The 23,456-nt window shown below is 38.5% G+C and overlaps 1 protein-coding gene across 1 annotated transcript in view; it reads right to left on the bottom strand.

Moving 5' to 3' along the window:
* The window catches only part of PDE7B (phosphodiesterase 7B), a gene marked incomplete at both ends in the record, with an annotated part of 85,981 nt that overhangs the window by 14,584 nt on the left and 47,941 nt on the right, over positions 1-23,456 (bottom strand). The window contains 5 exons of the mRNA XM_080341255.1: positions 1,470-1,570; positions 3,271-3,366; positions 4,997-5,060; positions 6,309-6,460; positions 19,479-19,562. Of these exons, the coding sequence (XP_080197381.1) occupies positions 1,470-1,570; positions 3,271-3,366; positions 4,997-5,060; positions 6,309-6,460; positions 19,479-19,562 (497 nt within the window). The remainder of the gene's footprint in view (positions 1-1,469; positions 1,571-3,270; positions 3,367-4,996; positions 5,061-6,308; positions 6,461-19,478; positions 19,563-23,456) is intronic.

Below are 23,456 nucleotides of genomic sequence, written 5' to 3'. Positions count from 1 at the left end.
TTTTTTCTTCTGGCAAATAAAAAAACCAGCTGACATCACAGCACCGCTCAGTTTTGTAGGCACTAGTACACAAACATCAAATACAAAATCAATTTTGTGAGCAACGTTTTCAAGATGACTATTGAACAAACATCTATAAAGATATCAGACTATATACTCATATTTTATTATAGCTTGTATTTCTTATCTCTTTATCACTCATGACAATATAAGGATTGTTGTTCTAAATGTGCTTGAGCTTACTCTAAAATATTCAGTTTAAAAAAGTAAATAAGTGTACTAGCAGGTTGGCATACATGATAAGAGTTCGGCTTCACACAGTATTTAGTAATATCAGCAATATATCAGGATTCATTTTTCTAGGACAGCACTGTGCTGTAAAATGCAGTTTATGAACTTTTGAAATTTCAAACTTGGTTGTTAGATATCTCCCTTCAAATATAGGTATTTTATTAGAGAACATAAATTACCTTTCTTACTTCAGACATGCAAATTTGAAAACCTACCCAGATTATTTTATTCTATACAGCTTATCATTCAGAAACAAATTTTGTTATCATTGGAAAAAAAAATAATTTGAAAGTCTTTGAGTTTTCTGTTTCTGAAAGTGAGGTAGTTATTACCAGCCTGATAGTACCAGCCTGATAGATACTACCAGGCTGATAGATACCAGGCTGATAGATACCAGCCTGCAAGCTGAAAGAAGCATCCTGAGATGAGAAATGAAGAGCAGTATGGTACAGATTCAGATGCTGGGTGTCCTCTGCACTTCAGGAGGTGGTAATACAGGAAAGCCAGAGCCTGCTCCTGTCTCACTCACCATTACTATATTCTTATCTAAGAATATGTTAATTCTAGCAGAACTGCCTTTTGTTTAAGCCAGACCAGGAAAGATTAGTTGTATTCTTATGCTGTGGTTCAGCATTATAGGATGACAGTGCCTTCCAGCAACCCATACAGCAACATCTCACCCTCTGGTTGCAAGGGGTGGTTGCAGCGCTCAAGGAGCTGCCACTCACTCATGCAGGGGAAACCTTTGCAACAGACCCAGTCGATGGGACCATTTCCCCCTTTACTGGTGTTGCAGTGCCCAGTTTGGTCTTCTGAAATATTAATGAGAGGGGCTCATGCCCTGAAGGGACAGAGGCACAGGCATGCACTGCCTTCTCCTGGCTTCACCAAGGGGACTGCAGCTGCTGGCAGATGGCTGGTACACATGGTCACGGTAACACTTGCCAATGCTCATAGGGCAGCACTTTGATATGTCACCCGTGTGCTGAGAGAGTGACTCCCATAGCTTGTGTGAAGTGTCTGTACTTGATTCTGCCACTGCCTTGTTGTTGACTTCAAGTACGCTATCATTTTCTGCTACCTAATTTTTCTTTTCTTTTCTTTTTTCTTTTTTTTTTTTTCAAACCCAGGAAAAAAGATGATCTGAAAGAAACATCAATGTGAAGGGCTGTCATTACCTTGGGCTCCCTCAGATAGCAGTGCATAGCTTGTGTGACATCAGCAGCGTGGACAGCGTTGTGGTATGGGTTTTGGCTATGGTAATCTTCTTGAACCATAACTGGGAACCAAAACAGAAAACAAAGATCCTTTTGTCTCTGAATGCCATGGCCACAAGTGGGAGCTGGATTTAAAATACAATTTGAGGTTTTACAGTCAGCTACCTAAGGAGTTTCTCCAAATACCTGTAGCTTACTTAGACTGGTACTCTTATTGGGATACCTTTAGAGAAAAAATGCATGAAAGGATTTGTGAGTCCCAAAGGGATATACTGAGTCTAGTTCATAAATCAACCCTTTCTTGCCTTAGTGAAGGCTCTCATTCAGGAGTAAAATAAATAAGGAAAAGAGGCAAATTTATCCGCAACAGAGTATAATTATTTACGCTGCTGTCATGGGGGAGTAATATGTCATTAAGGCAGTACCAACTATTTTGCAGTAGCAGGGGGTGAGGCCCTGATATCCTGGTATCATTTAATATTTGGGTGACTAGCAATGGTCAAAGACATCCGCAGGTCCTTCAGACAGAGAATCAAAAGATAAAGCATTGAGATACTCAGGAGCAAAAATCTTCTGTGATAATTTTAGTCGCGTCTATGTGTCCATTTTAAAATACCAGTCCCCCTTGTTTTAGTGTGCGGTACTGGAACTGGTCCAGCTGGAAGACTGAGCAACCACCTTTTAATGCTCAGTTTTCACTTGCACGCAAAACCATCGAGGTGTGTGCTTCACACTCATCTGCTCCTTGCAGCAGTGCCTGCACTGTTAGGTGGGCTCAGGGCAATACCATGTGAACACTGGAAGCTGCACGTGATCTTGCCCAAAGCACTCTCCTAGACATTATCAAATTAACCAAACAGAAAGGTAATGGGCAAATCGCCCACATCACTTGTCTCCAGCATGGGTAATACCAAAGAAAGCCCAGGCCTTCAGGTTGTTTCCAGCTCCACTAGTGTTTGACGTTACAGTGGGTAATCCTTTAAACGCTGAATACCATGAGCTCTAATTATCTGAGTGTCCACTTCGTGGCAGCCACAGGAGTCAGAAATGGCAGGGAGATTTCATCTGTCTCCACACCAGAGGAATGCTTTCCAGAAGCCAGAATTATGCAGTCTTAAAGAAGAGACCCTGACTCTGAAACTCCATCTGACAGCCTAACAAACCAGCATTCAGCTGCACTCAAAGCATGAGGCAAAAAGTAATTGATTTTGGCCAATTTCTTCTTTTGGTTCACTGACAGCATGGGGCTAATATTCCTGCTGGCAGTAACAGCAGCAGGGGCTTTCATCAACACTATTCAGTGCAGACAGCTTTATATAATTTGTTAAATTTTGCACATAAGCTTGTAACTGCCCTGGGTCTCAGCGGTCTATTAGTCACTAAAATAATGACGCTGCACCACAACTGTATTGTGTACAAATAGGTTCTGCAATGTCTGTCTGTGTGGACCTATTTGGGCTGCCACATCTCTGCATGGCACACTTTTTTTTTTTTCTTTAAATCACCAGTGCAATTGTGATACTGGGATGCTTCAGCCCGATGAGGAACCTTCTGAAGTCCCTCCATTGACTTAACAGCTATTGAATCGAGTACCTAAGTGCCTGTACATTGTGTGCTAATATGCATCACAGAAGTAGTTTACTGAAATATTTGCAACAACATCATGATTTTACACAGATATGCAGACTAAGCCACTGACTTTTTTGGTGCTCTACTTAAGCTGTAAGCTGCATTTAAAGATGGCTTTGAGGTGAGCACTTACCTAAAAACCTGTGTAATGTAACCATATCTAACTGGAAATGGTGAATAAGTCCATGCACGTTGAAGAGGTGACAAAGCAGTGTTACAAGACTGTTTCCTAAAAGCAGAAAGGAACAACTCTTAGATTCCATAATACGTACCATTAGAAACCAAACAAGGCTAAAAATCTTGGTAGTTTCCTAGCTATTAGTCAGCTCCTACCATATGAGCTTAGGTGGTACTCATATACTCAAAAGTAGCTTACATAAACTACTCCCATATACAATCAAGACTTGATGGTATGCCATTCTTGTGTCTAGATGTGACAAAGTCATATTCACTATGTCAACATGACCTAAAGGGCAAATTGACATGGATTCAACTGGAAATATCTTGATATGTTTATTTGAGAATCACCTCATTGTCATAATCCAGGTCTACTTCCAGAAATTATAGGAGAATGGCTTTTCTGCCATTTCAGCTTGCTATAGTGTACTAATTAATTAATTATTGAGAAATCAACAGTTTGTAATTAATTTTTTTATTTTGCACGTGGCTGTATAAACATGTAATTGACCCATACACCTAGCTCAGCTACAATTGCATCTCACAACAATGACAGAGTCAGGAAAAGAAGAATTGCAGCATTTACAGTCTCAACTTCACTGTAATGTTATGCTGGCCTTAATGCGAATTCGATATTGGCAACACTGGCAAAATTGAGCCTACCTAGTATTATAAGATCAAATATACATACACACAGTGTTTTAATAATTTTGCACTGCGTAATTCATCAGTGATGTTCCCAGAAAAGTAGAAAAAAAAACCCAAAATGAACCAACCCATACAACCTATAAACAATGTCTGAAGGGAGACTTTTCTGATCTAATGTAATTCAGGAAAGAAAATAAATATATGTACAGAGAGGACATGGAAACTTATTTGTCCTTGGCTACAGAGCAAGGGTGCAGAAAGGTAATTTAGAAGAATTACGCTTTTGCTCCCCTTGCCATTTGCCATCCTTTCCACTCTTCGCTGCCAGCCATTCAACTGAATTAACCTCTAAACCAACCTTTTTCTACACCTTCTGCCCCAGCCAAACCTAATTAGATTGGAGGTGAGGAATGAGGAATTTCTTATTCCTAAAAGCAACACAGAAAGGATAAAGCTGTGATCATGACCTTCCTCAGCAGTTCAGATCAAGAGGTACTGCCTAGACACTGGCATGTGTGTGGTGTTACAGATAAAAAGTTTCACAGATTTTTACTATCTTAATGACTTTTCCTTTTTTTTTTTTTTTTTTTTACTGCTGAACAGAAACAAGGGTATCTTTGGTTAAAAAAACTCCTCATCTTGACAGAAATGGACTCATTACGGAAGTCTGGATTTAGTGACCTATGGATCTAATAAGGAATGTTTAAAGTACCTTGGAACTTCCCAGATAAAAGAAATTGAAACACCTCATTGAAACTAATAAGCACATCACAATAAAAAAGCAAAAGGTGACCATGACAAATGTATGAGATTAAATTAATAAAAAATCCACGATTTAAACATAATATAGTTGGGAACATTCTGTGGAAAGACTGGAAATGTTCAAGGATATGATTCTAAGAGGAGTTAATTGTGTCCCCTTTATATTCTGTAATCTTAACTGGAAAAGTTTAGCAATAAATTAATTAGGGATTTTTAGGTTAGTCATATATGAGACATAATAAAAAAAACCACCTTTCTGTTTAATTACTTACCATTTGTCAAGCGGTCAAACAAGAATATGTCAAAATCCCACATTCCCACTTTAGATAGCATATGCTAGAAAGAAACAAATATAGAAAGGCAAATGACTGGTATGGCAAACTGTACAACCGATGTAAATTATTATTCCACATTAATTAATCATGGGATTGCTTGCTGCAGCTTTAAAGTTTTGTTTGGGAAAGCAATAGAAAGGTCTTTGAAGTATCAAACATCAGGAACCAAGTTTATCTATACTGAATAAAATATCACTTGTACTTTTAACTGATAAGGTTTTGACCTTGGCATTAAAAATACCTTCAAATGGAGCTCAAAACATGGAATAACATAAAACAACACATTATGAAATTATTCCCTTTTACTGCGCAAGTTTTTTGATTGTTCTTTCATGTCCCCAAATCAATTCAGTACAAATTCTCTCAGGTGTTTATCACAATAAAGCACAGTCATAGTTCTCATGGTCAATATGGATTACATTTTGCTAAACAAACCAATACAGAGGAATAGCTTATAAACTCAGATACAGTGCTTCTGTGAAGGCCACTCAACCACGTGGAAGAATCCATCCTCACCTCCATATACAGTGTTTTTACATCAGTTCAGTCAAGAGACTGAGCCTGGACTGTTTGACCTACAATGGCACATGTGTGAAAGAAATCTGTGTTCACTCCTAGTCTCTATTCAAACAAGTTCTGGATTCTTAATTACTTTCTAACACCTAGCACAAAATCTTCTCTTGCAGAGATTAAAAAGGGCATATAATCCAAACACCAGTAGTTGTGCAAGTTCTGTTAGAAAATATAATTCAAAGCAAGTATAAGAGATGTAAAGTAAGAGAATTATATTTTTATTTTAATGAAGTTCCTTGCAGTGAATGCTCCCTGTTTCCCAGCCTTTGCCATTACAGAGAGCTGTTGTGGATTGCCTAAGAGCTGCTCCATACCAGCTGAGAGACAGCTGTCTTTTTTCAAGTGGATGAGGTAAATCCTGTATCGAGGCTGCACTTAGTTAAATCAGTAGCTCAGCCAGGGATCCTTCATCCTTTAATAAATCCAGATTATAATTTCAGTTGACAGAATCTAAAAAATGATGAATAGATTTAGACATTTTCGTTTTGCTTTGAGACTAAGCCTTTAAAGCTATAACCATAAAAGAGGAATGGGCAGTCTGTCTGCTGTGAGGCGGGTAAGTAACATGGGTCATTTAAGCCATGCAGCCATACACTCCTTTATCTGAGCACACAAAGAAAACTGACACTCTCTGAAACATCATTAAAAGAAATGGAGATCTGGAGACACATCTTACCCTTGCTTGCCCAAGGTAGTCCTCATCCAGTAGGTACAGAGAGGCTTGTGGTACAATTCCACGCAGCAACCGGGATGCATGGAAATATCTCTGGAAACTTAACAGTCTTTTAACCTTTTTCTTGGTGCCAATTTCCCCTGAGAGTGTAGTATCTGTGAAAAGCAATCAGTACAGGAACCATGAAACCCAAGATGAAGGATGACGGTCTCAATTATTTCATAAGAGAAATAGCAAAAGCTTAAAATAGTGATACAAAAATCCTAAATTTCATGTTTCCTGCCAATCCCCATGAACGAGCGGTAGCCAAATCCCTACACTTCAGGATAATATATTTGTTTATTTCAGAAAGGAAATATGTTCCAGTAATCACAGTACTAACACAGGACTTGGGAGATCTGAGTTCAGTACACTGCCTGCCACAGGCTTTAATGTGATCCAGGCTAAGCCACTAGGTGGGTGATATATCACCTAACTGTCTATAGGGAGCCTAAATGATGAGGGTTAGGTATGGAAAAGCTGCTCTTTCTCCTCTGTGCTCCTGTTCTCTGCCTATACAACTGAAAATAGCATTACCTTGCTTCCTCACAGGGGTGTCACTGGAATATATTAAAACTCCATGGCACCAGCACAAAAGGTGATGCTGGATATAAAACCAAAAGTGACACCAAGAGAGACCTCAAAATACAGTTTGAAAGCAGAATGTATGACTCACTTTTGTAAAGTATGAGAAAGGAGAAAAAGAAGTAACGATAGGTTAATAATCCTATTGTATTGTATGCTGTCATTCCTGTATAGTAAGGCAAATTAGAAATGAAGAAAATATTTCAGTTCTACTATTAGGAAAGCAGGTATATTCAGTCAACGCATGCATTTCTGGTTACAGAACAGGATATGTTCTTTTCACTAAGTACCAGGATAATTCTAATTCCCTAATGCCATATTAGAAGATTTTCATATAGGTCTACATGTGACACAAAAGCCCAGGCAGCTTTTATACAGCAATTAAATCAGTAATTAAGTAATTAAATTAGATTGTTAGTAAGAATAATATGCAGGTTTCTTAAAACTGAAAATGACTTAGTTAATTTCATCTGAACTTTTAACAGAACCTCACATACAGTTGTGATGTTTTCATTTTGCACTCTGGTGTAATTTATGGAAAAGGGAGGACAGAAATTGGACAGTTGTCATAAGGCGGTAAGATTGAATACAGTTTTCTCTGTAAAAGGAATCTTGTATGAAACTGAAAATTAAGTACTCCTTCTAGAGAACAGCTATTAGATAAGAAGCTGCAGAGCAATTCACTGGTTTCAGGTTTATTTCAGGTTTAAATAAAAAGAAAAATATCCATGGACTGAAGATGAATCTCTCTATTCTGCTATTTCTTTTCACGCAAAAATGCCGAATGTTTGTTTTGCTGTGAAATTAAAATATTACTTTGTATCCTGTTTTTACGAGTATTATTATTCTGAGAGGTTATTCAGGTAAGTCATTATGGTTTTTTTGGATCATAGATTGTTCAGTATTTGATTTCTTCAACAGCAGATGTGTAAGCACCTTCTGCACCAAGTTTCTTTCTTAAGTAATCCAACACCTATTGAGGGACACAAAGTCAGTAACGACAACAACCGTACTTATACATAGAGTATCAATAACATATTTTCTTACACCTGTAAGTCTCAAACTTCTCGTGGGCAGTCCAAAGACTCCACTGAGTTTTATTAAAAGCACAAAATAATTTTATTGCAACTTGACAAGCCATGTGTTTTCAAGAACGCAAACAGTAACAATGTCATTACTGTACCAGCCTGAAGGTTAAGTTTTCATTTATGATGTGCCAGCACCTGCTGTAATTCTCTCACACATTTTAAAAGCTGGAACAATTTCATGGTCTGTCGAAAGAGTGACTAACGTAGGTGCTAACAGTTACCCAGTGACAGTGACATGTGGTGGAACTGGTAGACTTGTTTTCACATTTATTTTAATTTATTTAGTGCTGCTAAGAAGTGGCTGGCATTCAGGTTAATTCCTGGATAACAAAACATTCCTAAAATGAACTAATTTTTTAAACTTGTGTCAACTTTTTCTTGACTTCCCAACTTTCCTAATTCCATCTTTGCCCCCAAACTGTCATTGCTTTCAGGTAACAGTTTAAAATCTAACGTATGGAGCAGTTGCTCCAACCCATTTTTATCTAAGTTAATATCTGTTTTTTCAGTTCAAGACAGATGACCGAAATTACCTCCTACTTTCTCCTAAACTGTCTTTAAAATGCACACGTAGAGTTGCTGTGGATGATCTGAAGGTGAAGCTTTGGCTCGACTCCCAACAAGCAGCTGTATGTTGGATTATGAAGTAGTGGTTATTTTATCCTTTGGATTACCAGATTATTTCAGTAGCACAAATAATACTTACCAAACCCCCAAAACACCAGGATGAAATAAATGATTTCTTATCGTCAAACAAATTTTCTGAATTGAACTATCAAACTTGCTGCCACTCCTTTGTCACATTGCTCCACATGGTTGTCACAGGTCTCAAGTAAAATTTAATCACTGGCAGACAGCACCTTTGAAGCATGACTTGCCACTTCAGATGAGCATTGTATTACAATACATTATGCAAAAAAAGATTACCCACAATAATGTGTTGCCCATTCATAAGGGAAGAAGTTCATAATACTGATAAAGTACAGTAGGAAGTGTATTTTCAAATCTGGACTCTTGATGGAAGAGCCCGAATCCCGCACTGCAGGCTATCCACACAGATATCGTATTAAAATCACGTTCTTTGGGTCATTTTAGTAATAATCGATTTGTCTATGAATTACAAGACTTGTCAGATCATTGCTATGACCCTTAACAAATTACTTTGTCATCCACTATAATGCACCTTATTATGATGTTGTCTTGCATAAAACTGGACTAAGACTCTGCCCCTCTCTGAGCAAAATACACTCCAAAGTAGTATAATCTCATCAGCATTTTCTCCTTCCCTTCCCAAGACCAATGTCAAACAAAAAGGAAAAGCACAACAACATTAAGTTGAGATAAAAAGGACCATTAAAAAAAGAAGAGCAAAAAGTGAAGCAGCTGAAAGTGAATGCTCAAATTCTGTCCTCAGCTCAGCAGTTGCACTTGAATCTCCCAGCAGCACAGAACTGTTCCTCACATATGGGATCCACCAGCTGGCACAAAAGCAAGATGCAGTTTTAACATGAAATTAAATGTATCTGTGAATGACTTACAGTAATACACTGAACACACCAATTCTTTATAGACAACTATAAATTTCAATTTAAATTGTAAATATGGGATTTTGATGATGACACCTGATGCAAGTCATATAATGACCTTGAAACATAAAGAATTATTGTCAGTTATTTCTAATTACATTAAATTGAGTTATAAGTAAATGAATCAGAAATATTGATGCAGAGATCACTGAACTTCAATCCTGGAGCTACGGGTGCTAAAACATATGGTATACTGTTTAGTTAAAGAATGCAAGCTCCAAGTCTCACATTGGAAGAATTTGGTAATCAAGTGCAACATGACAGATGAACAAGCATGTCTTCTGTTTATAACCATAAAGCTTCCCCTGAGAACTGTCTCTATCTTTAATCATGGTGGCAACTTCTCAATGTTTTGTTTACCTAAAAACGCCATAATCTGTAGCTCTCAAAAGACACACATTCTCATATCTTATGGAGTTACTGCCTAGCACAGTGGTTGGAGAACCCCTTCTTTGTATCCTGAACAAAGTTACTGTATGAATTCCCTACACGTACACATTTACAGAAGCATCCATATAAGCACCATCACAAAGCTTAATTTCTACCTTTAAAAACACAGGTGGCCGGAGCTCACACTGTGTCTCCGGCCATATTTCAGCAGGCAGCAGAAGTGGTTGCATTTCATTGTGTAACTTGGCAGACACCTCACATATACACACTGTCAGATCATGGATGATGTCTGGACACTGCACGTGGCCCTCAAGAGGTTAATAAGCTACAGGAATCAGTGGCTGCCTTCTCTCACCTAACAAGGTTCCTCCAGTCACACAGATCTGCTCGTCCTAACATGATCTACAGCTCACTACACCCCAACCTCTGTTATTTCAGGGAAAGAGGTTTCCTGCACTAGGAACTACTACCAGTTTTCTTTCAGATTTCTTTCATGGTGTTGTGCTAGCATGTGCCCACAGGCAGCATGAATATAAAAATGACGGAGGTTATGTTAACAATGGTTGAGTTAACATCCAGAAACGATCACATAAATCAAATTTTGACAAGGACATAGTTAACTCTGCACGAGACATTCATTACGCTGTTATTGTTCTTTCAAAGTAAACAAACTTGGTAACGCATTCAAATAAAGCCTGTGAGTTTTCCTTCACAGTATTGCCTTTTTTTATTTTATTGCACCTCAGCATACAATAAAAACAGGTCACCCGGCAGCATGAGGGGATAACAACAGGTTTATTAATTTTCAACAGCCAACGGATCCAGAAGCAGAAAATGTTTTTCTACTTCTTTCCAAAAGGATACAAAATAAATCAGGTCCTCAAGCACCTGCCTTTGACTCATGCGGTTTATAATACACTTTCCCCTCTTCCGAAGATGCAAAGACATTTTGTACTCAGCCACTGCTCTATACAACTGCACGCCCAAAGAGTTGGGCAGGATTGGTGGAAAAGTGCTGGAATATCTGAAAGATATGGTGAGAGGATGAGACCTGCAATTTACTGTCCAGACAATATGCAAACCACTAGGATGCTGGGAAACAATTTGTCTCTGGTCCTATATATTACAGAGGCAATTTCCTGTCCTGGTTCCTGGTTTGATAGCTGATTATAATGCTTTTATTTGAGAGTCCAAGAAACATGTAATTGACTGCTGACAAATAATTGGTGTTTGTCTATTTTTTTTTGCCTGTCAAATGACAGGCAAAATGACCACCTTTACTGAAGTCTTGTTTGGCATACTCATTGCATAATTTGGTTGCTAATATCTTCCCACATTATGGATTTATCACATTATCCCAAAGGCAACAGCAGTATGAGCAGGGATTGCTGAACTGGCATAATTAATCTAAAAATTAATTCCAAACTTATCATTTTCAAGTTTTGGAGAAGGCACTGGCAAACTAGAAGAGATAACCTCTTCTCTCTGTACAGTCCAGGCTTTCCTGTTGGCTTGCACTTTGCAGTTCAAAAATTCTTTGGAAAGAAAGCATTGCAGTTTTGAAGAAAGGCCTGAGAAAATGCACAAAGTACCAGAAATCTATGTAAAGGAGTTTTTGCCTGAAAGCTTTCAGTCTAGGGTAGAAGGACCAAGAAGCTCAGATGAATACCCCAGCTGTACTTCTCAGTTGTCTGTGGCTGTTGTGAGGAGTTGATGAACAGGTTTGATTCCAAATTAGTGAGATTGTGCCAATATCAATTTTATCATCTGTATATATATATGTTGGTCACCACAACTAAGACAATGGAGATGATAAACACCTTGAACTATATAAAATGTACAGCTAAACTAGCATTGCACTCAAATCTTGTAAATGTGGAAATCTTCATGAGGCTTCAAACTATATGGGAATCCAAAAATGTTGTGCTATAAACATTTTATTTTCACTTGCCTCTCTAGTGTATTAAAAAATTATTTGTTCCTTGACTTTTGATAAAAGTCAATGTATTGGTCAAGTGCTTTCTGTTAGTTGCCATTGTTCATATTGGTTACAATTGCATTACTTCTCTTTGAATGGGTAAACATTTTTTTCAATTAAGAAGAATTTCCCAATTTGTGTCAAGATCCATTCTTTAACCACCTGCACAAGTGCACAAAATCAATGCAGAGTCTGTTTACACAAGAGGTCCTCCTGTGCTTGCTTGGCTAATGTAGTTAATGAAATTTGGGAGGTTCTGGGACACCAATTTTCTAGGTCACCTTGCTATGTATTTTCCTCCTCTTTGAACATTACACTTGAGGTGGTCGTGGCTTGTAACAGCTCAGTTTCCGCATCATAAAGTTCCTGCACAATTGTTGGCATGTTGAAGAATGCTAGTCATGCAGCCTCCCCTCCATCCCAAAAGATACTCCTTTTGATACCATTTGAAAGAGACTACAGAACTCAAGAATTATGCAGATTGTCCCACTTACGTACTAAATTATCCCATTACACTAAGTTCTGGAGAAACTATGGTTAGCCTTAATAACAGGAAGAAGAATAGATTAAATCTAAATTTAAGTTGAATTTAGATGTGTTTCTCTTCTCTGCAGCCTTTATTTGGCTCATCAATCATTTTTATGCAAACAAACACCTTGGCACCTTTTATTAAGCCTCCTACAAGTTCTTAGGAAACAGCATATTGTGTTCTGTTTCACCACAAAGTTGTTATCATTTCAACGTGAACCTTCACTTTGCCACTTCCATCTTCATGCAGCAGCACAGTCAGGACCATTTTTTCCTAAAACTGCAAATGTTCTATAGCTGATTATAGTTTCTCTGACAGGAAATGGTACATCCCCTCCTCCTTCACTCCCCTTGAGAAAAAACAACATAACCTGTAATAACAGCAAACCCAACTTTCATTTATCATCTTAATGATCCCTTCTCCTTGTTCTTTTCCTCTGTTCATTTGGAAAGTATCCTCAGTGTTATCTTCAGTCCACCCTTTCCCTTTTCTAATCATGGAAAAGAAGGTGGGGTGGCTGAATGGGTCACGCATCATTTGGAAACTTTTAAAGGGATATTGTGAATCCAAAATCAGTGTTAAAAATTAAGTTACGATCCTGTACAATCACTAAGACTTTGTGTGTGAAGCACATCTAGTTTTTTGTTTGCTCTGCTTGCTCTCATGAGTTCTCCTCAAGTATTCATAACCCAAACTGCTGCATTTTGTTAGCATATGAGGGCACATGCATCAATCAGTTTTACATCCTGGTTTTCATTTTCTAGAAATGTAGTGTAAAAACTAAACACGGAGCATGAATGGCAGGAAGTATAATATACTTTTCAGTCAACCTTGTTATTAAATTTTGCAGATAACAACTCTTAAAAACACTTAAAAATGCAAGCAACACTCCAAACAACAAAAAAATGTCTGTTATTTGATGAAAAGGGGAACAAGACTGACTTCCAATAACAGGAAGAATTTTTGAATACAGTGACATGTTACTGTAAAACAGAAAAATGTTGTGCTGAAACATTATTAAGAGAATCCCAATTCTTCCCTTGAATGGAAAACTGAAAGCCAGGCCATAGGCTGACTTCAATTCTGGAAATGTTCTTCCCATTCAAACCTGACACAAGCTAACCAGATTAAGAAGCCCGTGTGCCTTTGGGTTGTTGATGAGTATATTTTGGATGTGCTTATCCCTGAGGAACTAAGGCAGGTATTCTGTAGAAATGATGCAGACCTCATAAGTTCTCTAGCTTTCTAATTTAATAACCATCTGGAACTTTGGACTCATCTCCATGGGCTAGGTTGGGATCCGAGTAATCCAATCAGCCTTGAAACTTCCTCACAAGACTTTTAGTGTCCTAAATTAACCTTGGTCAGAAATATCTAAAATGGCATCTCTCACTCCCACTTCTTTTTCTAGCCAAAGGCAACAAAACAAGACAGTTAACCAAACTCTTTAACCTCACTCATATGGGTTCAGGTTACTTGATGGTTCAGTTCGGGGTTGGTGACTGTGGTTAAGTTTTATTTTCCCTGGAGACTGGCAGTACCTGAAAGCCCTGGAGCTGTTCAAAATCCAAAACCAAAAATGAATGTAAATTTTGCAAATCGACCCTTCTGTAGACAGGCAGAAACCACAGATTCAAACGTCCACAGATTTTGGTTCTTTGAGATGGAGACTTTTTCATGAGTTCATATCTTCCCTTACTTACCCTGACTACACTTTTCATTTCTGTAGTACCCAATTCATCCCATGCCTGCAAAGCATCACTTTATTTGCAAACAGACTGAAAACCAGATGATCTTGCTTGATTCAAATCAGATAGCAAATAAAGGACAGAGACTGAATGCTACCTAATGACACTCTTTATCACCATTTGGTACTAAGAGGAAATCATCTATACTAACTTAATTTTCTAAGCTAAGTTTAAAGCAGGCAGGCTCTTTTTTTTTTTTTTTGATTAATCTTCTGCCCACATACTAATAGCAAGATTCTAGGTAATACACAGTTGTACCTTTGGAGTTCCTACAGACATGTTTTGACCTTTTATGTATTCTCAGATCCCACTCTATGTTTCCGTTGTGCAAGGTGTAAGAAAACACTTGCTCTCTTTGGGTAACACTATTTTGGTACAGAGATTTCACTTTGCAGGTTACGTACTACATCCTTCCCCTTTCCTTGTTATCTCTCCTAGACCAATATATAGAGAAAAATGAATTCTACCAGACACTGGAACACTATGGATGGCTTACTGAAAACAAGTGGGTGTAAGATAACAAAAGCTTTGGCATGACTGATACTGTGACAAAACCAAAGTGCCTCTAATTAAGTATTTTTTTGTAAAAGTTAAGAATGCAAGCAGAAACAATTTTAATTACATTACTCCATGACAGGCCCACTTAGAAATAAGCAAATAGAGGCTAACAGTTTTGTCATTAGCAAGCAAACTCTCAACCCAAAGAAAAGCTTAGCATGAACAAGATGGGAACTAGAGAATCACTGTTTAAGTCTTAAGAATCTCCTTGTCTTCTGACTTAAAGCTTGACAAACAAGTTTGTAAATAAAAAATTACTTCTCTCAGATGTAAACTGTGTTACTCTGTTATGCTACTTAATTTTACCTGGCAATCAAACATAGTATCTAATATAAATAGAGCAGGGTGAGGTTGTCTTGGTTATCTTGGCATGCTCACCCACAATTCTAGGTTTATCACAAGGAATTCCCTCAAACTTTTGGTTAGTGCAATGAAGTACTACCATAGTCATCAGCACAACTCATCATGGGATAATGAAATTTATTTTAATCAATGCATATTAGTCAATGAAGGAATCTTGTTCAATTACTCACTCAGCAGCTTTGTCAATCAGAGAACTAAATTATTGCTGCTTTACCCTATGACCTTTTATTACTCATATCCAGGCTATGCTTTGCTAAAAGGAAATGGGATCAAGTTAATTGTCACGGCAGAAGATTCAATTTCTGAGTTATTAAACTGTATTTATTCAGTTTAACTCCTTTTCTGTCCTGTGAACACAAAAAGGTGCATTTAATTAAAAGAAATGTAAAAGTGCAAATAAACTGCCATCATTAATTTCAACCCGCATTAGGTTCAGTTACAAGCTAGAGCTACTGAGATCGGAGAAACTTCACTCTTCACTAAAATTTGCGAGGTTTGGTTTGGAATCATCCAATACACCATTTATACATTGTATTCAGCTGCGTGATAGCACCCAATACTTGCCTATTCCATCCCATTACTCCTTCTGGCAAATAAGTTTCTAATGCTAAGTCTTTTTTAATTCTGCTGTTGCCATTTTAAGAAGTGCCTTATTTGGACAAAGAGAAAACCCTCTCCCCATTTCCATGTAAACCTATGGGGCTGTGCAAAACTTATATCTTTTAGTTTAGGAGTTTGTAAAACCTGAATATTTGTTCATTAGCACTCTAGTGAACGTGGAGCCTCAGGTCACTGTGTGCAGCTTATTTTTTTCTAGGGTATATCTGTGGCCACCAGGAGCAAGTGGCTGCCTCACCTTATTATGGTGGGATGGTCGGCTTGCCTCCTGGGGGTCTTCACACCGGGCTGGCTAACAAGCATCGGCTGCCACAGATTCTCTGGGGAGAGGAGCCACTACGTAGCTCCCCCGAAACTTCTGGCTTGAAACCATCAACACAAACGAGTATCTGGTGGGTCATGCAGGTCTCCACAAGTTGCAAGGACTGAATCAGGATTGTGGGGCAAACATACGCTCCTCACAATGCAGAACTGAGGAATTCTTGGTGACATGGGGATATATTACATTCACTTTTGTATTTTGGAATCATCTTAAGAGTCCCCAAACCCACCAGTGCAAGTATGCTTCAAGGACAGCTTGCAAGTAGGCAGGGAAAAGACAGGAAGATGCTAAAGCCTTGTACCTCCTCCAGACAGGAGCCTGCAAAATTCTCATGGCCCTGACGGCCTGGCACTGACAAGGTAAATAGCACTCACTAAATTTCTATATATTGCAGAGAGGCACTGGAGGAATGTGTAGATGGCATCACAGACGTTAGCTCAAACAGCAAGAAGCCAACATGAATGCAGTTGGCTTTGATTAGGGCAACACAAGATCCCATTTTCAGAGCGCAGAAAGTTTTCCTATCCAGAAAGACTTCACGGTGTCTTAAGTTACAGAGCGACTTTACTGCAGGACTCCAGAATAAAAAACCCCAAAAATATGGTCTACTGGGTGTTAACCCTTAATAGCCATATTAGGGAAAAATCTACTAGTTTGACTGAATCTATAAGTATGTTACATTTAAGTAACCTTTAGTCTAACATTAAACAGCAATGCCCTGATTTTTTTTTTTAAATGTCAGTTTTCAAAATGAATGTCAAGTCTGTTCAAGAAAGAGCTTCAGTGTTTTCCTCTACTTTAAAACAACGGTGGTACTGTTATTTGGAATAATATTTCAGATGGTAGAGGGAACAATCGCTATTTAAGCTCAGTTTGACTGAATTAGTGAGAAACTGGTTTGATGTTCATATTGTACTTCTTTATAACTTCTGAGGATATTGACCATAAAATTTTCTCTGCTTCATCCTTCCTTTACTGCAACAGCTTTCAGCATACAGCGGCTGCCTGTCAGTTACTGCCCCCAAACAAATATAATGTAGTGGTGAAATTTTACTGCAAATATTAAATAGGCACTTTTCAAAAAAAGTTTGCAGTAGTGATGTTTCTGTATGTTCCTTTTTGATAGGATGTGCAGCACCATGGTTTTTGCTGCTTACATGGTATGCAGAGCAGAAAGGGATTTGACAGATAAATGTATATGAACAAATAATACAAAAACCTGTTTATTTCCTGGCAAAACACATCTGCATGCTCTGACACTAAGCATCGTCATTTACCTGGAGTTCATTGAGGGAGCCAGGCCCAGTGCACAAAACTAGTATTCAAGTGCCTAGAAATCTCACTTAATTTGCACTGAAAAAATCAAGCCAACACCACTCGCTAGGCAAAAAGCAGTAAATAAAAAAGCAACTGAAAACAATGGGAAACCCAAAATCAGGATCACTGCTTTTCTTACACAGAGATCATGATTAGCCGGAGTGACTTCTTTCAGACTACAGAAAAGCAGTAAAATGAAAGAATAAGTCAGAAGTCCCTGAGACACAGAAAACAGGAACATAAAACCCCAGGTGCCTCACAGCTCCGTGGGACCAGAGGCTCATGCAGAAAGAAGCATGGCTTTTAAACGGGGCAGTTTCAGGACAGGGGTTGTGCTGAGTGCCCTGCTGCTCGTGTGACCAAAGGCTGAGCATCCACAAGCACATCTCCTGCCATGGATCTCTCCCTTGAGAGCCTACAGGCAGCACCTGAGGGATGGCAAGATTCATCTACGAGGGACAAAAGTGAAAGCCCTATTGCCAGAAGAAAAGAGCTGAAAAGCTTTTGGGTTTTTTGACCAGGGAGAGGAATGAGTATACGATGAGACTTTTAAAGAATGTATATGTATTCAAAACAAAAAGGAAGTAATTAATTTAGTCACACTTGAATGTGAATATATATTAACTTCTGCTTCACTAATGAAGTGCTTTATTTTCTTTCCATTTTTATAACGGCATCAACAGTAGCATTTCCAACTAGCCTAAACCAGATTTTTCTTCACAGTTTTCATTGATAAGCAAGGACTAAATGATCATCTGAGCTCTTCTCAAGCATTACATTATTCCCTCTTTGTCCTGGGAAAATTGCTAGACCCATTTTACTCCTTGTGTCTTTCTACCCTAGCCACAGCAAGCACCAATCGACTTAGGACCTAGAAAATACCTTTTATCAGCAAGACTGAAAGCAAGCACTTTGCAAGGCAGCAGTACCTTTGCCAGCTTGTGCAAATGCATCCCATCAGAGCCCAAGTCCTCCCCTTCCTATCAGCCCCTCTTTTCTCCTGCCCCAAAGACAGACTCACCCTTTGCAGCTGGGCTTCTTCCCTCCTCCCTACCACCCACTTCCCCTCCCCTTCCCCAGGCACTTGGGCAAGCACTTACAAAAAGGGGACGTAAAACTTTAGTTTGATAATTGCTTTTTAACGAAAAGCATAAACGCTAGAAGCTTAAAAGTGTCATCACTAAACAAACAGTCAGAGTTTCAGTCTGTTTTGATGAAGACAGTCAATGATTTTTTTTCTTTCTTCCAAAGGTTACACATGTGTACAGCACACAAGGACACATCAAGATCTGACCACATCTGAACATGAGTTAAGACAGGTACAGGGCCCAAGTCTAAGAGTTCTGTGGTTATTTTATTTTTTTTTGCACACTGGCTAATGGGTCTGCATCAGTATAGAGAATCCTTCAGGTAGAAGGAAAAAACCAAACACACACAAACATCCAACAACCCAGGATCTTGATTTTCTTTTTTCTTTTAGTTTTGCCCTCCTTTATTTACAACAGTGGCAAAAAAACTTCAATCAAAATGAGGTTAAGATTATTTTTAACAGATGTTCACTGCTGGCCTGACCCAAAATCCATTGACGTCAATGAGAAGACTCCATGGGGCTTTGGATTGGGTTCTAATTGTTGGAAAAATTAATGTTATTGTAAACCACTGGTCAGTGCTGTCACATGGTCTCCTTCTGTGCCAATTCTATATGACCGGATAACAGACTCACATAAATCTGTTCCAACTGTTGGCTAAGAGGCTAAAGGACAGAGAGGTTTATCTTTTTAATTCTGAAGCACCCCCTACCCCTCCCAGCACACCCCAGGGCACTACTGTATTTACTTGACAGACTCAGCATTATGGACAGTATTCATACAATCAAAACATTTCACAGTCAAACACTTTGTGGGAATAATAGGATTATTAACGCTGACTGTATGAAGACAGCTGAACTTCAGATACGTATGAAATGAGATACTTTGGTTCATAGACTTTCAAGACTGAGTTTTGTTTCTTTTTTTTTTTTAAATACAGACCTGAGGGAAGAGTTGTACTTACTGTTAAGAAGACGGAAGTCTATAAATGGGTAGGAGCCGCGGCGCTCGGAGAGAACCCCTGTCTGACCTCTCACCCGTGCATCTCCTGCAAAACACAAAATCCCCAGAGATGTTAGAAGGGGCAGCTGTCTTTCTCTGCTTTTAGATCTAGATGTATTTTCTATCCAAAGTGATGACGTTGAGCTCCTCCAGTGGGAAAAGTAAGGTCCAAAAAAATCATCTCCGATGACATCCCTGGGCAATCAGGTACAGAGGTTCAGCTGATCCTCTTATCCCAACAAAGGCACAAAAACTCCTCATGTTTATCCTATTTCACAGCTTCTTGCCCAGTAAGTAGACTTTCACGGCTTCAGGAGCGGTGTAGAAGTGTTTTGCCCAGACAAGACCAGTTGGATTCTAACTGTGACAACACCACACACAAAGGTCTCAGCCTTGGACTAGGCTCACAGTCCAACTGACCTCCAAAGCCGTGGGACTGGTCTCTAAATCATGAGTTGATGAAATAAATCTCCAAACAAAATATGAAGAGGTTTTTAAGGTTTTGTTTGTTTGATTGCTTTTGCTTTACTTTCTGCTCTTTGAGCACTCTGGAAAATGTCAGCCTTGTCAAACACCAAAGCTGCTTCATGTAAGTGAAACCTGATGCTCTCAGACAAGCATTATTTCAGAGCTTTAGGATATATATTTAAATATCATAAAGTGACAATACCATACTTAGTATCGCTATGTAATTCACATTGATTAGTACCTGACTTGCCACGCGATATTGACAAAACAGGCAAAACTCACTTAAGGAGAAAAACGCTACTCCGGATGAGTAAGAGTTACAAAACCTCACTCCAAGTAGATTGGAAGTAGTGGGCAGCAGATGTCATTTTAAAATTTCCATAACCTTAAACACCTTTTTCTGTGATATAATAATTTCTTTATAGGCAAATAACAAGACCAAAATATTAAAAATTCTTAAATAAGATGAAGCTTGAAGAGGTTCAGGTCAGAGTGCTCTAGTTCTTCACAATACCAGTTCCCCCTCTACAGAAACACAGGCCATGGTGTTGAAAGCATCCTCATTGCACTTCCTTGGAGGAGCTCACACTGTGGGCCTCTCAAACTTTACAATAAAATTATGAATTATTAGTTAGTCTGAATTGTGCTTCCTCTGGGATACAAATATAGCATCTGACTAATCTAAACAAAAATAAATTAAGAATTTGGCTGCTAGTGTTGGCTTCCACTGCTTGTGTTTAAAAACAAAAAAAAAAGCTTGCAGCATAAAAGAAGGACTTTTTTAGATACTCTTATTTTTCTTCTATTTAATGTTCACTTAAAATGTGCTTACAATTATGTTTAAGGGAATAAAGCCAAGTAGAAGTGTTAGGTTAAATATTGGAGATGAAAAAAAAATTCCATGCCCTTGAGGGATCCTTAGAGGTATGAAAGGCACAGGAGCACGCACTCAAATTAAGATTATTTCAAACACAGTCACTTCTGATTACAAATATAAATCTATTTTCTCTCACCGTTACTTTCGCTTTGCTTTTTTTGTTTCCAGAGAAAGAGCACATGTTCCCTGTACTCAGCTCCCGCTTGCCAACCGCTGTGTCTAAGGAACCAGTCCAAAACAACTCAAGCTGTTGTTGACCCCACTTACCCTTCCTGACAGCAGGGGCAGGAGGTGCAAACCTCTGCCTGCTCTTCAGCTGTTGCACTTCAAAGGTATCATCATAGCATGGGGCTACCTTCATCAGTAGCTTAAAATCACATGCAACTTGTAGCAATGGAGGTATATAAACCTGTTTCCCTGCGATCCTTCTGTGAAAGAGCAGAAGGGTGGAACAAATAGCTGGAGAGGTTGTAAAACACCAAAGAGCAAGATTCATCAGCACCTGTGAGTCAGAGCTTGTCAGGCAGCACCTGGGCTTAAAAGCATTGCACAGGTGGACCCATCAGATTGGCTGATTTGTGTAGAAAGAGTAAGAATGGCAAGCATATGCTACACATTATGTAAAGCCAGAAAAATCAGACAGGCTTGAGCCTGTCACTAAGACAAGCAGCAGCAAATTAAGGACGGGTGTAAATTCGGAGCATGCCTTGGTTGAGGCTTTTGTTTTTCTGTATGTACCAACAAATTAAGAGGAAACTGCAAATAATCCCCTGAATTAACACACTGGTAAACATGTCACTTGTGACTAAATCAACAGATACTTTGAGGGAAAAAAAAAGAGAAATTCAAACTCCAAAAATCTGAAAAAAAAACCCAAGACATATGATACTGTACACTGAGAAAGACTGATTTTCTTTCTGGACATGAAATAATAAATTTATCAGATCAAGAGAAGTATCATAGTACTAGAGAATAACAAAATTATACACAGTTACATGTTGAAAAAGTTGCCTAATTCTTATCATAATAGTATGACCCCAAATTTTGAGGAAGCGAACACTACAGGTAGTTAGACAACTGGAACACAGAATAAAACACAGTGTGGGCTTACCCAAAGTAGACCATACAAGATAAAACTTGATAATTAATTACCCTGAATAAAATAGCTAACTGTTAGAAAAGAGGAAAAAATTGATACTGTAATGCAATTCAACCATATGGACTTTGTTAAACATATAACAGAAGGCAAGAGATGAGTACAAAAATTGAGTTGGAAAAACTAAAAGTAAGATGATAACATGGTGCACTGAAAGGAAACTTGTGATTGGGAACAATTACTGCATGATCTTTAGAAGATTCACATTGGGAATGGTCTTTGATTTTTTTATTGATTATCTTAACACAGAATTAGGAGAGCACTAGTGAGACTTGATGATAACACAAAGCTGGGAGATAACAGGTATATGCAGCTACAGCTATTTTGGATAAAGTTCACTGCTGCTGTTATGCTCTCTGCTGCAACTGCTCTATGGCCCAGCTACCTGCAGCTTCCACTTTCATTTTACCGGTAGTCCAGCTTCCTCTCATGGTGCTCCTGATATCTCCTACAGAACTGAAGACTAGCCAACTCAGACAAGTATCTACACTATTCAGGGAAGGTAATTTCAGTAAAGAGATGGAAAGTAAGAGGTATTGATGGCATTAGCCAAAGCACTTGATATGAGTACATCTGAAATACCGTATCTAGAAAGCTGAATTCCTCCTGGAAAAGTGGAGAGAAGGCCCTCTAGGAAGATGATCAGCACATTGAAGAGCCATTTCATAAAAGAAAAATCACCCTGGCGTAATGCCCACCATTGATAAGCAGCAGAATGGGGAAAGAACCACTTAGGTGATCAGAAGAATATCATTCTGAAGGAGGACATGAAAACAAAGCAGGCCATGATGGCATGGGCTTTATATATGCTGAAAGATGACCTGAAACAGTTAATGACTATGCATGATGATTGATAAACTTGCTACCAGCTCTATGTTCTTCAAATTAAGAAAATGTGAATGAGTTTTACTTAACCAGCAAAGCTGAGGACCTGAAGTCATGGAAAATTATCGATGATTCTGATCGGCTATTTGTGTCATTTTACACTTTTTACAGATAATAAAAGTTTGGGCTGTCTCTAGCACTATAGAAATCTATATGCAGAATAAATCTGCATCCCCAATGACTTAGTAAAAGATACTAAAATCTTTATATTCAAGGATTATTAACTTTACCCTCAGGGAAGGCAAGTTTCTGATGAGTCAATGATGTTATCAAGTAGCTCTACCTCCTGAATCTGCTATTTCAAAATACTTAGCCAGGTTCCACCTAGCCTCTTCCTACATCATTAGAGAAAGATTAGTTAGGAAGTGGTGGTGGGGTAAATCAACCACACCTGCTTTTCCCCCTTTTTTCTTGGCTCACTTATTTGGAAAACATTTATATTATCCCCTATTACTTTTAATTACCTCTAAGTACACTCAACAGAGATACTAAAAATATGGATTGTGCCAGATGTACACCACACCATATGACTTTTAATTTCTGAGAGGCAAGGG

Source organism: Nesoenas mayeri (genome assembly GCF_963082525.1).
Source record: "Nesoenas mayeri genome assembly, chromosome: 3".
Taxonomy (NCBI): domain Eukaryota; kingdom Metazoa; phylum Chordata; class Aves; order Columbiformes; family Columbidae; genus Nesoenas; species Nesoenas mayeri.
The sequence above is the reverse complement of the archived record's forward strand: the minus strand, read 5'-3'. Positions and strand labels throughout refer to the sequence as shown.